Source organism: Typopeltis vanoorti, chromosome 1 (genome assembly GCF_054136105.1).
Source record: "Typopeltis vanoorti isolate ZY-2024b chromosome 1, IOZ_Tvanoo_1.0, whole genome shotgun sequence".
Taxonomy (NCBI): domain Eukaryota; kingdom Metazoa; phylum Arthropoda; class Arachnida; order Uropygi; family Thelyphonidae; genus Typopeltis; species Typopeltis vanoorti.
In genome coordinates, this window is record NC_143549.1 from 135,778,296 (window position 1) to 135,799,566 (window position 21,271).

The 21,271-nt window shown below is 36.6% G+C and overlaps 1 protein-coding gene across 1 annotated transcript in view; it reads left to right on the top strand.

Moving 5' to 3' along the window:
• LOC150110456 (dipeptidyl peptidase 9) overlaps positions 1 to 21,271 on the top strand; it is a 441,463-nt gene that overhangs the window by 306,243 nt on the left and 113,949 nt on the right. Inside the window, exon 15 of the mRNA XM_090393952.1 lies at positions 10,290 to 10,401. Coding sequence (XP_090250078.1) covers positions 10,290 to 10,401 — 112 coding nt within the window. The remainder of the gene's footprint in view (positions 1 to 10,289; positions 10,402 to 21,271) is intronic.

A 21,271-nucleotide genomic window follows, 5' to 3' on the forward strand; every position in this document is an offset into this window, starting at 1 on the left:
CATTTCACTCTTCTTTATTTCTGCTGCTTCATGTTCGACATTAATAACATTTCCATCTTAGCGTCGGTATTTGCTGTGTTCTCATCACCTAACAGATGCTCATTTTGAAACATTTAATACGTATTCTCTCTCTCTCTCTCTCTCTCTCTCTCTCTCTCCAGTTTCAATTTCCTTCCACATATTCTTTAATTTTCTTGACAAATACATTTCACATGCACTGCACTAAATAAAATCCTGCAAATTCAAATTGCCTGACAACGTGGTCTTTGCCACCATTGTTCATTGCATTGTTGCCATGCCAACAATATCACAATAAATATTGAGTTGGCACACTATTCTTTCGAGGGTTGGCTAATTGAAAGTTCATGCATTTTAAGATCAGATAACTTAGAGATCGCTGTATATAATTAATTGTTTTTTACAGGAATTTGACTCAACATATTTTCCAGTGAAATGTGTGTGCATACACATAATTAATTGACAGGATTACATAGTGAACAATTTTTTTTTATTTTTATAATATTTGTAATACTTTTCATTTTTATTACTTCCATTTTAAAATATTAAATTATTTTATGACCAGGTAGTTTAATCAAAACAATTCAAAAATAAGTAAGAGTTCCAGAAAGTTGAATAACGCAATAGTTGATTAATAGTAGTTCAGAATTGCTAAAACAAGAATTAAAGAGCAGGAAAATATAAAAACAGCATCATCATTGCCATCAATAACAAACTGGAAAAGCAAAATGAAATTAAACTTGCACGATTTGGTCAGAGAGATAAATTGAAAAAATATCTGTAAACACTAAATCTTTTTAAAAAATAAGTCGGGGAATTTTTACATATGTTTGATTGGCACTCAGTATCACTCGCTATCAATATCTAAAAAACAGTAATCAATATTAATTTCTGTTTTTTAGACAAATGCATATTATGTTGGTAATACTATTTATTAAGCTGTAGTCAGTCATTCTCAAAGAGGAGTCTTCTTTTTAACTTTGCAAAGAAGGGAAAGAAAGTAAAAAATGTTATATTAAATAAATTCATCATGCTTTTAAGCATGATGAATTTATGTATGTTTTAATGCAGTTTTAATACAGAAAACGTTTATTTGAAAATCTTCCAACTTAGATTCTTTAACCTGCAGAAACATGGATTAGGAAATACAGTTCATGAATTTCTGCCTAAATATTTTGACTATTAAAATACCTGTGGAATATTGAGCTATGTCTTTTAATACCACTTACTACTTCCTAATATGTCCATATTTAATTTATTTTTATGGGAAAGTTCCCTTCTTCGGTATTATACTTTTAATACCAGGTATTAAGATTTAAACATTGCACAAAAATGTTCATATAATGAAAAGTTTTTTTTTTTAGAGTAAATGAAAATTTAAAGATGAAACTTTTGTAACAGACAGACAAAAAATTGTCAGTAATGAAAGTTGATCAGAACTTCTTCAGATTCTTTGTTTTTCCTCTTTTTTTTCCAAAAACAATGCTACATTTTGTAGGAATTCAACAAAATGTAGGAATTTCGTTTTTTGTTTATTTTTTTTTTTTTTTTTTACATTTTGACCAAAATCCAAAAGCTTGTGATAAGCAAGGGGGCACAGCTTCAAGATTTACATTGATAATGTGTAAATTAAAATATTTTTGATTAAATTTCATTCATTTTGAAATTCAAATTGGGAAAGGTTTGAATGAATGATTCTTATATTTATCAGAAATTGAGCATAGTTTAAAAAAAAATAAATAAATAAATAAACACCACTCTAGATACTGTTCTATGTGAACATTGGTAGGCATTGGCTATTCTTCTTCTTTCACTATGCGTTATTCCCGCTTCCTATGCCGGGTCCGCTTGTCACTTACATGCGACTTCTTCTTAGTACCACTCCCAACCGACCTGTCGCCTAGTCCATGCCGCTGGGGGGGTGGTATGTTTTTGAGTGTGGAGGCGTATTGCGGGATGAAAAATGCCAGATAAACTGGTGGAAAAGGCCCTACTGCCTGCGCCCAAGACAGGCTAACTTGGCTATGCCTGAGGAAGATCCTCATGTCTTCGACGGGAATCGAACCTGGGACGCTCCTTCCCCAGGCATATGGTTGCGAAGCGCAAAGCCACTAGGCTAACCGCATGGACTGGCATTGACTATTATGCTATGCTAAAAGTCACTTATAGTTCACTGTTGATCAACCCCCTGGAGATGAAAGTAAACAGAAACGTCACTGTGTTTTGTGTTATGAAGTGTTATCAAACGAGTACATGAAACTAAACATTGTGATGTGAAAAATAAGCAAATTGAAAAAGAGAGAAAAAAAGTCCAATTTCAGCGATGCTTAGCGACATTAAATCATGGGAAAGATGTAGTTTAGGCCATGGGTTCAATTAATAGCAAGGCACTGGAAGCATCTATATCTTAAGTTTGTGCATAGCGAAAACAGGGAAGCCTCAATCTATTTGAGGAAAATTTACTACTTCCAGCTATAAAAGATGTGGTAAAAACTATGTTTGGCAACAAGTTACTAAAAGATGTTGATTTAACTCCTCTTTCAATGACACTGTAGGTCTCAGAATTAATGATATGGCAGGTGACACAGAATCTTAGTTAATCGAAAGAGTTAAGAAGAGACTTTATTATGCATTACAAATAGACGAGACTACTGATTTTACAGATGATGCAAAGTTAATATGCTACTTAAGATATGCACATGATAACAACATTCATGACGATATTCTGTTTTGTAGAACTTTATCATCCCGGACAACTGGAGAAGAAATATTTCAACTCTCAATAATTTCATAATACACAAAGGGATCCAGTGGGAAAAAGGCTTCTGTTCAGATGGAGCTCGTGCCCTTACAGGCAGGCATAGTTGGGGGGTTATTTCTCTGGTCAAGGAAGTGGCACTGGATATGAATCGGGTATATTGTTACATACATAGGGAAAGGTTGGCCTCCCAAGGAATGCCATCAAAATTTAAACCTGTGCTATATAACGTTGTAAAGCTAGTTAATTTTATTAAGGCTTGACTGCTAAATAACAGGTTATTTTCAGTATTCCAATGTAATGGACAGTGAATATATATACAACTTTTGCTTCATTCTGAAATTTGCTGGATTTCCAGGAGCAAAGTACTAACAAGCTTATTTCAATTAAGGCACGAAGTTTTATTCTTTGTAAATGAACGTAATTCTAATTTTGCATTACTCCTTGTTGACGAAGCATGGCTATCGACACTATCCTATCTTTCAGACATTTTTTTCAAAATTAAATGAACTAAATCTCTCCCTTCAGGGAAATTCTTTAAGTGTTCATGCCTATGACAAAATAAAGGCATTCGAGAAAAAAAAAAAACTGGTATTGTGCATTAGTTACGTAATTTGCACCTTTTCCAACATTGGAATCCTTTTTAGTGGAAAATGATCTTTTTGTTGATTCTAATTTCTGGAAAGGGTTTGTGACCACTTCAAAACTCTGAAACAGAATTTTGAAACATATTTTCCGAATAACTTAACGAAGAAAATTCTGTGGGTTTGAGATTTATTTCAGGCTTATAGTCATGAGAAACCTTTTGTTATCGAAAAAAAGAACAGTTAATTGAGCTTTCAAGTGACAGTGGGCTAAAAATGCATTTCCGTGATCTTCATTTGGCTTGATTCTGGATCTCGCCTTCAGTGAGAAGTGAATTTCCCGAATTATCTGAAGAAGCACTGAAAATTATCGTGCAGTTTTCTACAATCTTTCTTTGTGAGAAAGGATTTTCATCGCTCCTTCAAATAAAAACAAAATACAGAAATCATCTTAGTGTGTGTGCTGATCTTCTACTGAAGTCGACCAATATTGAGCCAGATATCCAGCAACTCTGCAAAGGCCGAGAAGCTGAACCATCTCATTAAAAGTAAGTAGTAACATAATTATATCATATTATTAATTTGGACTATTTCCGATTATTCTCATTACTGGTTTTGGAATTAATCCATTTCCAAATTCGGACAAAATTGGGGATGAAACGAAAGTTAGCAAAGTGACGTCAGGGTGAGGCTCAGCTCTGTTCTGCTGGCGAGGAGGATAGCTGCCCGCATCCTGTTTAGCGAAGTTCCATATTTTGTATGGTCGCTTGCGGGAATATCCGGCCGAGCACATCGAATCCGTCACATGGAGACAACACCATCCTTACTGTCATGCATTGTACAGAAACACGTCACGACGTAACGAATACAAGCAGCACACTGGACAGATATAAATAAAACCACCACGTGATTAATGAATCTGCCAGGTTTGCAATGACCACTGTTGTGCCTCTGGATAAAACAGGATGGATATAATTAAAACCACCACCATAACACGATTAATACTTGGTGTATTAATACTTGGTTACTTGGTGTGCAGAGACTGGAAAAAGTGTTGCTGAATGAAGTGAAAATGGATGTGCAGAACCAGGAAAACTAGAACTACCAAGGAGAGGGGGGGGGGGTGGATATGCGGACATTAGTGAGACAGTTGAATGTAAGAATGTATATAATGTACCCGAGCCAGCACTAAGAACAAAAAATGGGAATGGGACATTTAGAATAACGCATCAAGATAGAGGTGGGACAAAGGGATCACTGCATTTCATGTATACTAATGCCAGGAGTATTAGGAACAAGAAGGAAGAATTTTTGGCCTTGATTGGCTCTTCCTGGCCACAGGTTATTGGCATTAGTGAAACATGGCTGACGGAAGATGATATAGTTAGTGGGATAGAATGTGTAGGTTATAGTGTGTTTAGGAGGGACAGAGAGAATAAAATGGGGGGAGGGGTATTATTGATGATAGCTGATGAACTGCAGCCAAGGAGAATTGAAGTTGTATCGCAGGATAGTGAAAGGAGCTCATTTGAGGCTATTTGGTGTGAGATTGAGACTGGCAGAATAAAATATACAGTTGGGTGCTGCTATAGACCAGGTGATGGAATAGATTGGTGGAGATAGTATGCGTAAACAAATTGATGAAATGTGTGGAAGGAGGGTAATTATTATGGGGGATTTCAACTATGGTAACATTGATTGGAAGGAGGAGAGGACACATGTGAGGAAGGAAATGGATTTTATTCAATTATTAAGGGATAACTATCTGAGACAGCATGTAATTGAAAATACTAGGGGTTGTGAGAGTGCTTGACCTGGTAATAGCATCTCACAATTTGACTGTAATGAATATGACCATATTGCCACCTATTGGTGAGAGGGATCATAAGGTCTTGACCTGGGAGGTGGCTAAAGGTGTGGAATTACCTTGCTGGAAAGTATGACAAGCTTAGGAGATTGCTTAGATCAGTGCCATGGCATGTACAACTGCAAGGGCTGGACGTCGATAGAGCATGGGAAGTGGTCAAGGAGCATTTACAGGAGGTTATGGCTGATTGTATACCTAGGGTCCGAATAGTAAAACAAGTAGGGGTTAAATGGATGAATAACACCATTAAGCTTGAGCTGCAAAAAAAAGAAACAACCGTGGAGGGAATTTAAAGAAAGGGGTGACCTGCAGGCACACGAACGGTATAAAGTGCAGGCCAGAAGGGTAACGATTGTGGTAAAAAAAGCAAAAGTGGAAACTAGCTATGCAAGCTAAAGAGAATCCCAAACAGTTCTTTCAATATGCTGCAAGCAAGAAAAAAACTGTACACGGCAAAATGATTTTAAGGAATACTGATGGTAAGGAGGTCACTGAATCAGTCGATATAGTGGAGTTACTGAGTGCGCACTTTGCCAAAGTATATCATCCAGGTGGTGACATTGAAAAAATGAAGGAACCATTAGTTTATACGGGAATTGTGATGAATGAAGTGGAGGTGAATAGTCTATTACAGAACCTTAATGTGAATACATTTGTGGGATTGGATGGTATAGCGGCACTGGTCTTGTGTGAAGCGGCTAAGGAATTATCAGTGCCCTTTACCATGTTGTTTAATCTGAGTCTCGGGTCTGGTTTAGTCCCAAAGGTGTGGAAAGAGGGGAAAATAGTTTCACTGCATAAATTACCGACCGATCAGCATATCAGGGGTCGTTGTCAAGGTCTTCGAGAAAGTTGTCAAGGGAAAAGTACAGGAATGGATCGATAAAAATGAGATACTGTACAGGGGACAGCATGGCTTTGTGAAGGGTAGATCATGCCTCAGTAACTTGCTCAAGTTTTATAACAAGGTGACGGCTGAACTGGATAAGGGTAATGGGTTTACAGTGATACTGCTGGACCTGGCAAATGCGTTTTAACAGGATACCACATGGAATTCTAATCTGTAAACTACAACATATGGGAATGGATATAGGGTTGGTGAGATGGATAGGTGGGTGGTTGATGGAGAGATATCAAAGAGTAGTTTATTCAGGAGTAGAGTCCAAAAGACGGCCTGTGACTAGTGGTGTGCTGCAGGGTTCTGTTCTTGGACCACTGCTGTTTCTGTTCATTAACGATATAGGAAAGGATCTAAGCGGAACAGCTCATTTGTTCGCTGATTATGCAAAGTTGGGTAGGGCGATAGTGAATGCAGAAGATGTTAAAATCTTGCAGGATGACTTGGATAGATTGGAGTTCTGGGCTAAGGAGAATGGATGTCAATTTAATGTGACAAAATGTAAGGTTATGCATTTTGGGGTGAAAAGATTAGAAGCAGTATTCCACATTGGTGGAACTGTACTCCAGGAGATTGACGAGGCCAGGGACTTGGGAGTGTTGGTGGATAGGGAGATGAAGTTTAGGGGACACATTGCAAAAGTAGCTAAATCAGCTCATCAACTCACTTGGTTGCTGAAAAATACCTTGACGAACAGAGACAAGCAAGTCATTGTACCTCTGTACCAAGCCTTGATAAGACCTCATCTCGACTACTGTGCCCAGATTTGGTCACCTCGGTTCCTTCTTGATGGGGAGGAGGTGGAGGGGATCCAGAGGCGAGTGACTAAGATGATAGTAGGTCTATGGAATGAATCATATGAGAACTGGTTGAAGATTTGTGGGTTGCAGAAACTAGTTGATAGGCGGAAAACGGGAGATATGATTGAGACATTCAAATTGCTAAAGGGATTCTATAGGATTAATTCAGAGGATATTTCTGAGATCAGGACTGGTGGTGGGAGAACTAGGGGACACCTATGGAAGCTGGGCAAGAGTGTAGTTAGCAGGGGTGTTAGAGCTGGGTTTTTTACTTGGAGAGTGGTGAATGAGTGGAATAAGCTGCCAGAGTCTGTTGTGGATGCTATTATGGTGAACAAGTTCAAGGCAAGGTATGATAGATCCTGTGAGAATATCGTATAGTTGTGTGGACATGATGTTTAGAGCCTCCCTCAATGAGTCTAAGGACTCCCTGGAGTCGCCCGAAATAATAATAATAATACAAATCACATATGTACGGTATATACGGCATACAGTCGCTGGCAGGAAAATGCACCTGATTACGTGGATGACACTTTGCGACTGACATCGTGGATTGGACTGTTTATAGATATCTGGAATGACCTAACATAACAGGATGTCTTAAATTTTTTTGCTGGTCATGGAAAAGTCCTCAGGGAAATAAGGCGATTCGTATCAGCTGGAAGTGTGTGTGTGTGTGTGTGGATGGGGGGGGGGCATTAATGGCTTTGGGTGTTCTGACTGAAATTTTTGGGTATGTGCAGGGGATGGTTTGGACAGGACAAGGGATGTCATCCATGATGGAATCCATGGATGTCAAGTTCATATTCAGTATGATGAATGGAGTACAATAAGGAGATAATTTTTCCCTTGTCTCACAACCCGATTAGCCAATGGAACAGTTTACATGTCGCAGGTCGAATCAGAAAGTGCATGAAGATAAAAGTTGTTGTAGTGGCTAGCTTCGTGAGTATGGGCAGATGAATGGAGATTATATATAAAATATAAAAGTTGCTGTGGATAGATGAATGGAGATTAAAGATAAACGTCGTTGTGGACAGATGAATGAAGGTATAAGCTGGATAGCGCTGACATCCCCATTAATTTTCCAATGGTACCAACAGCACTAAAAATGTTGTTGTGTTGTGAGCTTAATGAGTGTGGGCAGATGAATATGGGTTTCAGTGGGATGACACTGACACCCATTCATTTACCCACAGCAAATTGGAAACATACCTTTATTTGTTTAATAAAAGTTAAAACTGCTCATCACATATCAGACTATCAGATTTTTCTTGGCCTGATTGACCAATGCCAGTCAAACTGCACTTTCAGTTTCCCAGCATACTCTTTATACTAATCATGCAAACAGTTATTATTCACCATATGTTTTGTGCATAATTCCATCTTCCAAATGCATGTTTTTATCTTACTATTCATCTATTTTTACACTTTGCTGTCTGAAATTGTTGACAATTTCAATTCCTTCTATATCTATGTCTTCTATGTTGTTTAAAATCAATATTTTAGTTTTATCTTGATTTATTCATAAACCACGGCTTAAGCTTTCTCATTCTGATTAATTTAGGATTGATTTTAATTCTTGTTTGTTTGTGGCTATTATCACTGGGTCATCTGCAGGGAGGTTGTCTCGCTCACACTGGGCGATGAAGTTCATCTGCCATCTAAAATTCTCCCAGCTGGGAGTAATAGCATGAAATGTGGATCTAGGTGGAAAGAAGATTATTGATGTTTGGTTACTGCTTAATAACTATTTGGTATTGTTTACTGGCCTAATTGGCTGAGTAGTTAGCATGCCCCCTTTCCAACCAACAGTCTGTGGGTCCACATCCTGTCGTGGGCATGGATGTTTGTGATTCTCGTTGAATTTCATTGCCAAGTGTGACCTCACTACCCCACTGATTGGAGGGCTGAAGTAGCTTGAAAAAGTTCCATGTTTGGTCTCTAGAGCAGGGTTTTCAGACTATGTAAAAAATAAATTAAAAAATACAAATATATATATATAATTGATAAAAATAGAAAATATCTTTAGCCTACCCATTGTTGTACAAAAATGTACTATAGGTTTGCAAATAACTTTTCATCGGTGGGAGCAACATTAATAAAAAAATTGTATATATATTGAGGTATAATCCCATTCCTGTCACCATGCTACCTCAAAGCTGCTGTTACAGTTGTCTCTTTGTCCACCTTGTGCAGGTATGACTCCACTTCCGGAATTCTTATGCCATACAAAAAACGTCATACCCTTCAGTTCTCCCCCCCTCCTTATTTTTGATACTTCTAGCATTAAGAAATCACACAAATTAATTTTTGTATATACAGCAGCCCCCTTTCTATTCCACCTCTTATCTGTGAATTTTCATGCCCTCATTCTCCCCCATCACCACCCTCTCCCACACACTTATGCATCTTTTTCATCTCTTATTCTGCATAGCTTCCTAGACTCAAGCAGGATGACTGCTTGAGTCTAGGAAGTCTGTGTTGTCAACTCTAATATATGCATTAACTGTTGCTGCTTCTGGCATCAATCTCCAACCATGGCTTCCTTTCCCCTACCCTTCTCTACCTGTTTTGTGTTTGTGTGTGTAGTTTGTAATTTGAATTGATTTTAATTTTCACAAGCACTTTTTTCATCATCCACCGTCTCACTCTTCTGTTGCGTTTTTTTTTTTCACATTTCTGGCGATCTCTTGTTTATATTTGTTTTTACCTTTCCAGCAAAAGCTTCTCTGGTTCACTATGGTTTCCCACCAAATCCTTTCAAATGCAACTATCATTCTTATGTAATTCTATCTATCTCTCAGAATCATCACTCATGCACAAAATCTACTCTGAAAAATCCTATTTTCCATAGTGAATAATGATTTCGGTCTAACTCACTTGCCTGTAACCCCCCACCACCACCCACAATCTCTTCTCAGTCCAACCTGTTATATTAAGAGTCAGACGTTGAGAATAAGTTTACTATACAGCAAATATTATATTATTGATAATCATGGCTATGATTGTCTAAAGCTATTTAGCTGTATACAGCAGTGGATAGATATTTATCCTCAGAACTGGAACATTAGTTGCCAAATTAATGCCTTAAATTATGCATGTGTGATTTATGTGATTTTGCATTAAAGCATTTTTTTGTGATTTTATGCTATTCATGATTATTGTTCACCATCTCAACTCATCATTGTTGCTTGATTTTTTTGTATCCTTTCATTCTTGTCTACCAGTCTTCTGATTTCATGCTGCTTCAGTTAAAATGTGCATTAATTTTTAATTTTAAATAGTAGTAATTTTAATAAGTAGTTTTATTAAAAATGTATGTGTAGTCATCTGATCATATCTTAGAATTTGCCATTTTTAGGCATCTTAGATATCATTTGTTAGCAGCAGAAGGTTATGTTGTTGTGGCTGTTGATTCTCGTGGGTCAAGAAACCGTGGATTAGCATTTGAAAGTCATATTAAAGAAAGAATGGTAAGTTTGTTTTCATAATTCATATGCAGAAAAACTTTAATTTAATATAAAGTAGTGTATTAGTTACTTTTCATGTATTTGATTCATAACAGCATTGTTGTCAATATCATTTTGTTCTCATTTGTATTTCACTGAAATTACATTTAAGTATTGTAGAGATTCATTGTAAAAATTTACCACTGCATAATGAATATTTATTTTCTTGATCATCTAACTAGAGTAATTATTTGGACAATAGATCAAGTGTTAACTAAAATATTTATTAAACCTACTAGTTTCGCCAAACTTTAGCTGTTGGCATCTTCAGGATACAAGCACTTAGGTTAAAAAACATTACACAAATATGAATAACTGTAAAATTCTAATGATTATAGTTGCAAACTGATATAGCATTGAACGTGAGTGATACACATATCGCGTGTACATGATTAAGTAGTTGTTGCTAAGGGACATTCTTTAGGTTGCATTAAAGTTCATTTCCTGTGAGATCTAATTAGGGTTTTCCATATCTCTGGAAGTATTAAACCTTGGTTCCTGTTAAGGTTATCAGCAGAGCGAGCGAGCAACAGTAGCTGCTTCTTTAAACATTCAGGAGTGGTAGTCTTCTTCTATGTAAGGGGAACAGCTTTTGTCCCACTCAATGACATGGTTAGTTATAAAAAAATCAGATGACAGGCCTGACATGTCTTGTCTGTTGTTTTTGACGTAACCAATGTGCTCCTTCTGTCTAATTTCGAGGCTTCTAATTCTAACTATAATCGTTAGAATTTTACAGTTATTCATATATGTGTAATGTTTTTTAACCTAAGTGCTTGTACCCTGAAGATGCCAACAGCTAAAGTTTGGTGAAACTAGTAGGTTTAATAAATATTTTAGTTAACACTTGATCTATTGTCCAAATAATTTGCCATTGCATTTTTGAAAAAAAATATTATAGATAATCATGGCTATGATTGTCTAAAGCTGTTTAGCTGCATACTGTTCATATCAGTGAATAGATGTTTATCCTCAGAACTGGAACATTAGTTGCCAAATTTGAAGTTTTCTTATTTCTCCTATATGAATGACCTTTTACCATTTGACTCATATCAGTTAACAGTTTTGCCAGTTGTAATGCCTGTGCACCTCCTTTTCATTTGACATTCCTGGCATTTAACCTTTCCCCCCAAACAGAAATGTGCAAAACTTCTAGAATATTTGTCTTTGCAACCATAAATACTTTTCAACCAATTTTCCATTGAATTGGTTGAAAATTCTCTTTTCCTGCTGCTATAACATCACTTCTGAACAGCATTGAATATATAATTGGGAACTGCAGTTTGCAAATTCCTAAACTGGCAAATCAGAATCCACATCATCTCGATCACCAAAGGATTTTTCATAGTGGATGATTTTAGCTTGAGTAGGATGCTAACCCTTTCTGTTTTCCCAACCTTTTTATGTTAATGTCATGTTGTACCATCATTTTGTATTTTGGCATTAACATAAAAATTTAAATAGATTGGGCAAGGAAAGATTAGCAAAACAAGTGTCCTCTGCCAGGTTGGCAGGAAAACGACTCAGAGGAAGACCAAGGTATAGGTGGATTGATACTGTACAAAGTGCCTTAGACGATAGAAATATAAGATCTGATAATGTTGGAGTCTTGACAAGTAACAGACTGATTTGAGGAAAATTGTAGATAGGAAGTTAGTAATGATGTAAATTTTTCATGTAGTACTATCATATCCTGTACACCCCTTGAGGGTACATGGCAGGAATTTGATGATGATTTTTATGTTAATATTTAGATTTGGAGAGTAAGTTAAATATAGTAATACTTTAAGTTACTCATGTTTTCATATTAACACAATTTTTTTATGATTGTTTAGAAATCTCCATTTTGGCTGGTGTGTGCAGTTCTGTGTACACAGAAGTTTGTGTTTGTATTGAAAACCTCGTAAAGCGTTAATTTAGCTTTACGAGGTTTTCAATACTTCAGGCCTTGTTCAGACCTGTTTTTGCACTGGATATATTCCGATTTTAGTTTACTTGTTTTGGATTTTTTTTTTTTTTTTTTTTCCCAGCATGTAATATGATTTTTAATAAATCTTCAAAGAAAAGTTTTGTTGTTGTGAGAGAACATATTAAAGTGGTGGGAAACATGAAGTATAAAATTAATGACTGGACTTACAGTAATCATGCACAATTTTGTTATTCAGTCAGTGATTATAAGAAAAAAAATGGATTTCATTTCATGGATTGAGCACCAAAAATAAAGAAAGTATTCCCGTTTCAACCCAAGTGATTCAAGAAAAATTCTAAAATATTTGAGTCTTTTAAAATGATGGTCCCAAGCTAAAATATTTAATGCATGTAAGTGCTAGATGGTTTAAGAAATTCAAAGACTTACATTGTGGTTTACACAATGTAAGGCTGACATCCAAAGTTGTCAAAATTTCATGACCATAGCCTACTCTCTGGTGAAAATAAATAAAATAAAAATAGAATTTTAATCGAAATAGATAATAATAATAAAATAGAATAAAACATAATTATCTTAGTAAAAACTACATCCATCATTAGTGATTTGTTTCTTGAAGTCCTGTTATTTTTAATTTCTATTAGCTGCTAAAAGTTACTGTGGTGTTATCCAGTTATATTTCTTTTCTGTTGGTCTTCACTATGTGTGTAATTCTCTTCTTTTTCCAGACGTTACGTTTCTGTGTGCCATCCAGATCCTTGGGAGTTTCATTTTTGAGATTTAGTTGGTTGATGAGCATTTCACAGACTTCCTTGAACTTACATTTGAATTGTTTTTTCTATTTAATTTCACTTTTCAGCAACTGCTCATCAATGCAGATGATTAAGGCTCTGTTTTTTAGGATACTAATAAAACCTGGTTTTTTTGTGTTGTGGTGGTATGTCTCTGTTTATGCATCATTGGCCTATGTGTTGGTTTATGCTAGACAGTGAAAGATACGACATGAGGGAAGACGTGACAAATGTATCTAGAAAAGGAAATTTGTTATTGATTGTAGTGGTGAATTGAATGTGTGTTGCTTGCTAAGGCTGAGGGAACTGTTTCAAGTATGACAACTGTGGGGTCAAATGGCAAACATGCCATCAACATATCTTAGACAAACTTTAAGTTTCAAGGTCACTGAAGTCACATATAAAGGTTTGCTATGGGATGGGGAAGCAGTGAGTCCATTGCTCTACCGTAGAAATGGTTTTGCCACACGAAATAACCTGATTGAAGGGCATGGGCAAAGAAGACTGGGATGTCTAGAGGAAATTTGTCTTGTAAGAGAAGAACTGTGTTGGTAATGGGAACATTCATGAACCCTCAGAATTGACTATAAATCTTCATTTATAGTCAATTGAACCCACGCTAATAAAAAAAATTCTCAATACAGCCCTTACTTAAACAAGATTTCGAGAATGCAATCAAGCTGTCGTAAATCAAAAATGTCACGGACAAATCGGCTATGTTGCTCTGCAAGTTCATAAAATTGGCTTTTCTATCTTTACAAAAAATATCAAGATTCCTACATCCAGCAAAACTGCCACATCACCCCATGAAAAAACCAGGCGTCTATGAGATTCATTGCTCTTGTGGCATTTGTTATGTAGGCCAGATGGGAAGGTCGGGAGAGATCTGCATGTCTGAGCATGTAAATAACGTCTAAAAAAAAGAAGGGAGCACAAATCAGGCTATGCATTCCACACAGCCACTACTGGCCATCAAATACTCTGGCAACAATATCAGACATGTTATCAAACATGTCTAATATTGATAACAACTGTTTCACAAGGAAACTTAAAGAAGCTGCATTAATGCTTAGGATCTCTACACAGTGTAATAAAAATCAAGGCTTGATTTTACATCAAGTGTGGTCTGCCTGTCATAAAGATATTCTCCTTTCACTAACGACAATAATGTATCCCATTATTGACTTCTTACTTGCTGCTTAGTTGAACATAGTGCATGCTTACTGAGGATATTGGTGGATGATTGACAGCTAACAGAGAGAGTGTTCGGTACCTGGATAACAAAAGAAACAAGAAGAGAGAGAGAAAATGGAAATTTGAGAACTCTGATCAGAGAATTTTGTTTTAGAAGTTTTTGAAAACTTGACAGAATGTATTAATAGGAGATTCCAAAAATGAATCTTAGCAAAGTGAATTTGTTGATTGACTGAAAAATTGACACTTTCAACGAGTGAATAGTAATAAAAGGAGGTATGGAATAAATGTTCTATTTTAGTGTTCGAAGCAGTGCTAAAATGGAAAGTTTCTTCTTATGTCTCAAAGACACCGGTGATATTGATGAATCATTTTCTTGGAACACATATTGGAATTAGAGAAATCTGAAACTGTCAAGTGTCATTAATGAAGAACTCTACTTTGATACGCTTTGTTTATAAAATAGTAATAGAAATTGTTTTTCTCTTGTGAAAAGATTTGCGATTTATGCTCCTTTTAAATTCAATTGCCTAAGGTAAGACAATATTTATACTTATTGAAAAATTGAGAATGAATGGGAAAAGATGTGCTAATTAAGGAAACACTGCATAGTCCCATGGAAGTTAAGTAGAAGGTCTATATTTTGAGAGTAGAACCGATAAAGAACTTTCAAAATGTAGAAGGAAAAGATGTGAGTTTTTTAGATGTATGGAGTGAGTTTGAGAGAAGAATGGATTTGTATAAGAGGGGTGGCCCACACTTGAATGCATTTGGTACTTGAGTCTGGAGAAATTATTAAAGTTTTGTGATAGGAGAAATGGTGATAATCTGTGCATAAGAGTGAGGATGTTAATGATAGTAATGTGCAATGTCATGGAAATGATTATGAGGAAAGAACAATCCAGTTCAAACTTATTAATTATGCACAAGGATGTCTGCATAATCATGACAGATTATGCAGACATCCACAATGACAGAATTAGAAACAGCAATTAGTAAAATTGACCCTGACAAATCACCCGGAATTGATCTTATCTTTGGACATATGATTAAAAACATGGGAAAAATAGCCAAAAACGCAGTTTTGGGCTATTCTTCTAAGAGCCTATTATGAATTGGCTCTTAGAAAATAATAAGATCAACTTCTACCAAACTGCATACAGGTGTCAATACAGTACAGAAGATCAATTATTTTATATTTGCCAATCAGTCATAGACGGCTTTCAAGAAGAACCACCAAAGAAGGCAACAGCAATATTCTTGGATCTCACAGCTGCCTGTGATCATGTCTGGAGACAAAAGTTAATAAAAATTGCATACGATACTGGAATAATGCATCAATTTGGATTTCAGATTTCATGAAAGTAAAAGTTAATGAAATTTATTCCAACATGCATCGAACTTAGACTGGAGTTCCACAAGGTTCTGTTTTAAGCTCACTCCTATTTCTCATCTATGTGAACAATATCCATCCTCACATAATAAAGACAACAAAAATAGCATGCTATTCAGATAATATAGCAATCTGGCACACAAACAGTAATCCTCAAAATCTGAAAAAGTCCTCAATACAATGGTATCTTGGTTTGCGAGCATAATTCGTTCCGGAAACGTGCTTGTAATCCAAAGCACTCGTATATCAAAGCGAATTTCCCCATAAGAAATAATGGAAACTCAAATGATTCATTCCAAAACTCAAAAATATTCATATAAAAATTATTAATACAAAATACATATCCCTTCGTATACCTTATATATGTATGTATGCCTTTTTATATTTTTATTATTTAAATCTAATATACATAAAGTAATCAAATTTATTAATTACATTACAATTACATATTACAGTAATTGTATTGGGTAGGACGACTTTCATTGTCACTAACAGAATCACTGCTATCTGTTGACTCTTTTTTCTTTTTGTGCGACTTTAACAAGGAACCTATCCAATGACACTTGCTTTTGCCTCCTTTTGAGGATTTCACGGAAATATGACATTGCATTGTCGTTAAACAGATTCATCGCTCGCACTGCCACAGCCTTACTCGAGTGGTGCTTTTCTACAAAATTTTGCAGTTTCCCACATTTTACACACCTCCCTAATCTCATTTGAAGAGAGGGATGTCTCCGTCTTTTTCTCCTCCTCCTCAGATGAGATCTCCTCCATAACCTCTTGCTGTTGCGATGCAGATCCATCAGTTCGTCGGTGGTAAACTCCTGGCAATGTTCCTCCACCAGCTCTTGAATGTTGTCCTCATTCACCTCCAGTCCCATGGTCTTCCCCAAGGACACAATTTCATCAACAACTGGCAGCTCCTGTTCATGAGCAAACCCCTCGATGCAGTCAGACCACAGTTTTCTCCAAGCAGAATTAAGGGTTCTCTTGGTGACCCCATCCCAGGCTTTATCGATGATCTTGATGCAGTTTACAATGTGGAAATGATTTTTCCAAAAGGGTAAGGTTAGTTCCTTCAGTCACCTTGAAGCATCGCTGAAATAGTGCCTTGATGTATTTTTAAAGTTCGAAATGACCTGTTGATCCATAGGCTGGAGTAATGGAGTAGTGTTGAGAGGAAGGAACTTGACCTTAATGAACTCAAATTCTTCCAGTAAGTCATCCTCAAGGCCTGGAGGATGAGCAGGAGCATTATCCATAACCAGCAAGACTTTGAGTGGCAATATTTTTTTTCTAAAAGGTATTTCTTCATTTCAGGACCGAAGACTTCGTTAATCCACTCAACGAACAAGATACGAGTGACCAAAGCCTTGCTGTTGGCCCTCCACATAACGTTTAACTGGCTCTTCTTCACCTTGCATTTCTTGAAGGCTCATGGATTCTCAGAATGATAGGGGCTTGACTTTGAAATCACCGCTTGCATTAGCACACAGCAAGAGGGTGAGATGGTCTTTCATGGGCTTGTGACCGAGCATTGCATTTTCTTCTGCTGTAATGTATGTCCTCTTTGGTATCTTTATCCAAAAAAGCCCCATCTCATCGCAATTAAAAACTTTGTAACACTCAAAACCATGAGCTTCTGGAACTCGGCAACGAACTCTGCCAAAAACAGCTGCCTTTGCATCCGAACTCGCAGCCTCTCCGTGCCTCACAACACTATGGATGTCACTTCTCCTCTTAAAGTTATCAAACCATCCCCCTGTTCGCCTTGAAGCCTTCTTCTTTTTCTGTAGATGTACCTGGCAGTTTACTTACGAGGTCGGCGACAAGGCCTTTGCCTTCTCACAGATCAAGTTCTCGGTCACAGTATCACCTGCTAGTTGCTTCTCGTTTATCCACACCAAAAGCAACTTTTCTACATCTTCCAGAATACGTGGCCATTGCTTTGATACTCTCGTGACTCCTTTTGCTACATCTAGCCCCCTTAATTCTTCTTTCTTCTTTAATACTGTGCAAATCGTTGACATAGACTTCTTATAAAATTTTGCAATGGTGGTCACTTGCATACCTTGTTCGTGCTTCCCGATGATTTCCTTCTTAACTTCCATCATGATCATCTCCTTCTTCTTACTGCCTTCCTTTTCAACCCTTTTCTTCATTGGGGCCTTGTCATAGTACAGTTAATAAAGAACAGTCACTACGTTTGGACACAAAATAAAAAAATGCTTTACGCACACACACGTGGTCACAACGCTAGCACGAATGTTGACTATATGAATGAGGTATGCCAACTGGGACCGAACATGGAAGACGATTACCCACAATCCCGAGTGGCTTGTGATCACGTGGCGCTCAGCAGACAAAGTGTATAGGTAATACTCATATTGCAAGACCTAGCTCATTTATCAAGTTAAAATTTATTAAAAATTTTTGCTCATCTTGCAAAACACTCGCAGACCAAGTTACTCACAATCCAAGGTACCACTGTAATTCAATAAAAGGCATTTAGGCACTTGAGGCATTAAAAAATGGAAAAATAAAACTCACACAGGAAATTCATGAACTACTAACAACCTTAAATTTGAAAAAGATGGGCAAAGGATCTTCTCCACTGATAGAAAAAATAGACACAATTACAACCCTCAAATCAAAATATATAATACCAAAATAGAAAAAACAGTCTCCAAAATACTTAGGCCTAACCCTAAATACGGAATTGAGATTTACAACTCATATTACAAATATATCTAATATAGCTCTTAAAAAGCTTAATATCATCAAAAGGCTTTGTTGAACAAACTGGGGATGCAAAACCAAAGACACTCAAAACTACCTATATGGCACTCATATGACCCACAATGGAATATGCCTCATCAATCTGGGCTCCAGCTTCTACTAGCTTAAAAGAAAAACTTGACAGAGTACAATCAAGAACAGCAAAAATTATCATAGGTGCAGTCTCATCCACAAATAATTTAAAAGCTCAACACGAGTGTGGGTTTCATATACTAGAAGATAGAAGAAAACTCTTCACAGTTAAATTCACCAACAGGATCACATCTCACTCAGGACTTTCGATGCCTGGACAGGAAAATCTAGACTAAAGAAATCATCTACGTTACAATATAAGCATGAAATTCGAAAACAGATTGACTTAGAGCATCTATCCATTGAAATAAGCAAAGAACCATTCTTTTCCACTATTCTACCCAAAAACACAAAGATAAACTTAAATCTCCTTGAACCTTGTTCAAAAAAGGATTTGCAGTAAGAAAATAAAAGAAAAGGACTTGACACTATACATCACTTAAATAATCCAAACCATGTCATTGCCTACACTGATGGATCATCTGATGAAGCACTCAACCAAGGAGATTCAGGGAGTTTTCTAACTCTACCTTGAGGTGAGGAAATGCCAATCAAAACAGTTGGCAAAATTGCTTCAAACTTCACTTGTGAATTAATAGCCATACAAACAGCTCTCAAATCCAGTAATAAACATTACAGAAGGAATAACCATCTACATTGACTCAAAATCTGCACTTGAAGCATTAAAAAATGGAAAAACAAAACTCACACAGGAAATTCATGAACTACTAACAACCTTAAATTTGAAAAATAAGAATTGTACACTGCAATGGATACCAACCCATGCAAATATTGAAGGCAATGAAAGAGCAGACAGACTAGCCAAAGAAGCAAGATACTTACCTAAAAAATTACACCCACTATCACTAACTGATACTAACTCTGTCGCCAAAATAAGATTGGTAAAACAAACTATCAAGAAGAAGAAAATTAATTAAAATTAATGAAAATAGAGAAATAACCACAATCATCACCAGACTATGGATGGAACATTTTAAAGGCATGAAAATTCAGCCAGATGGTAGTAGGAGCTATGAAACATGCAAAAAACTGTCTCCAGGAGTTGAACTAACACCTGTCCATATTTATTATTGTCCAGCAATTGCAGCTGCTCTACAGAAATTGAGAATAACCCTGGAGAAAAGCTCTACTCCATCAACGTTCAACAGATTGGCAAAGCAGTTCTACAGATCCATGGTCATATCTGGAAGCTCTTCAATGGACTCAACAACAACAACATCAGGAGAAAGTTATATTAATGTGAACCAGATGGTATGTAATTGTGAAATGATTCAGAGTAAATAACAAACAAAGTTATTTGATGATGTTTGTTTCACTCATTTCATAAAATAATGTGATACTAAAAACATATTACACAGAGCTGACATGCTGCAAGCAGCTGTCAAGGAGATCTGGATGATCAATAAGAGGTGACGTTCAGTGTGTTGGCCTTTGTGCAAGGGCAGTAGTTAATTTCACTATACGGCATTGTCTACAGTGGAATGCCACTGATCTGTCAAAAGGGTGTCCATATGATGTACAATTTTGTGTCTCAAATCTGCCAGATGAAGAACTTTGCCCAAATACACCATGCTTTTTGGGCGATCCCAATGCCAGAAGTCACAGGGGTTAAGGGTGGTGAATGCAGTGGTCATCTCATGGCATATGAGTGAATGATTAATTACTCTGTCAAATGGTGATAAAATAATTGTTGAACCTGATGTCCTATGTGGGGAGATGCTCTGTCATACATCAGCACCTTCTTTCAGGCACTCTCTTTGCTGCACTTGATGGATGATGAAACCGCTCAACATGTCCCTGTAATGCTAAGCTGTGACCATGCAGGTCACACATCTGGTTCGAAGAATTTTACCAAAGAAAAATGACACGATAATGAACTTGACCATACATCTTATCCATGCTGTGACTTTTAGTGAATTTAAGAGAACTCGTTGAAATGCACAGGGTGTTTTGAGTGTATACTGTTCCACAAACATGAAAATGCATTTCATCACTCAATAGGATGTTCCAAGGCCAATCCTCATCAACCTCCAGGCATGTCAGAATGTCAATGCAAACATTTCTTGGAAGCTAGCATCTCCTGTTTGCAGCTCTTGGCTGTGCTAAGTTTATATGGGTGGCATTGCAATGCTTTATGCATAGTTCTCCATACCATTGTGTATGGCAAATTTAATTGTCTTGCTATGACCCATGCACTGCATGAACCTACAGTATTCTCATTTGACTGCTCAACCACTGTAGTTGCAACATCTTCAGTCATTTGTGGAATTTCAGATTTATACTATTCTCCTGGTTGGGCTGTCAAATTGCCTTAATCTTCAAATCATCACCCCCATGCATTACATTGCATTTGGTTCCATTGGGCCTTTTCACAAAGTCTTTAGGTGTCTACTTGTGAAGTACTGCCTCAGCATTTTTTCCATTCCTACAGAAACACTTCACAAGCAAGTGAGTCTCACTTTGCCTAAAAAATGACTCATTGTGCAAGTCAAATAACTGTAGTATCAATCTTGCTCCTTTGTTTATATCTTTTCTGACACATGGCTCCATATTTCCCTATCAGTCATTTTTTGAACTCTTTTTTTTTTTTTTATTGTCAAAATCTTTTACCCATGATCTGGTTAGGATAACCACCAA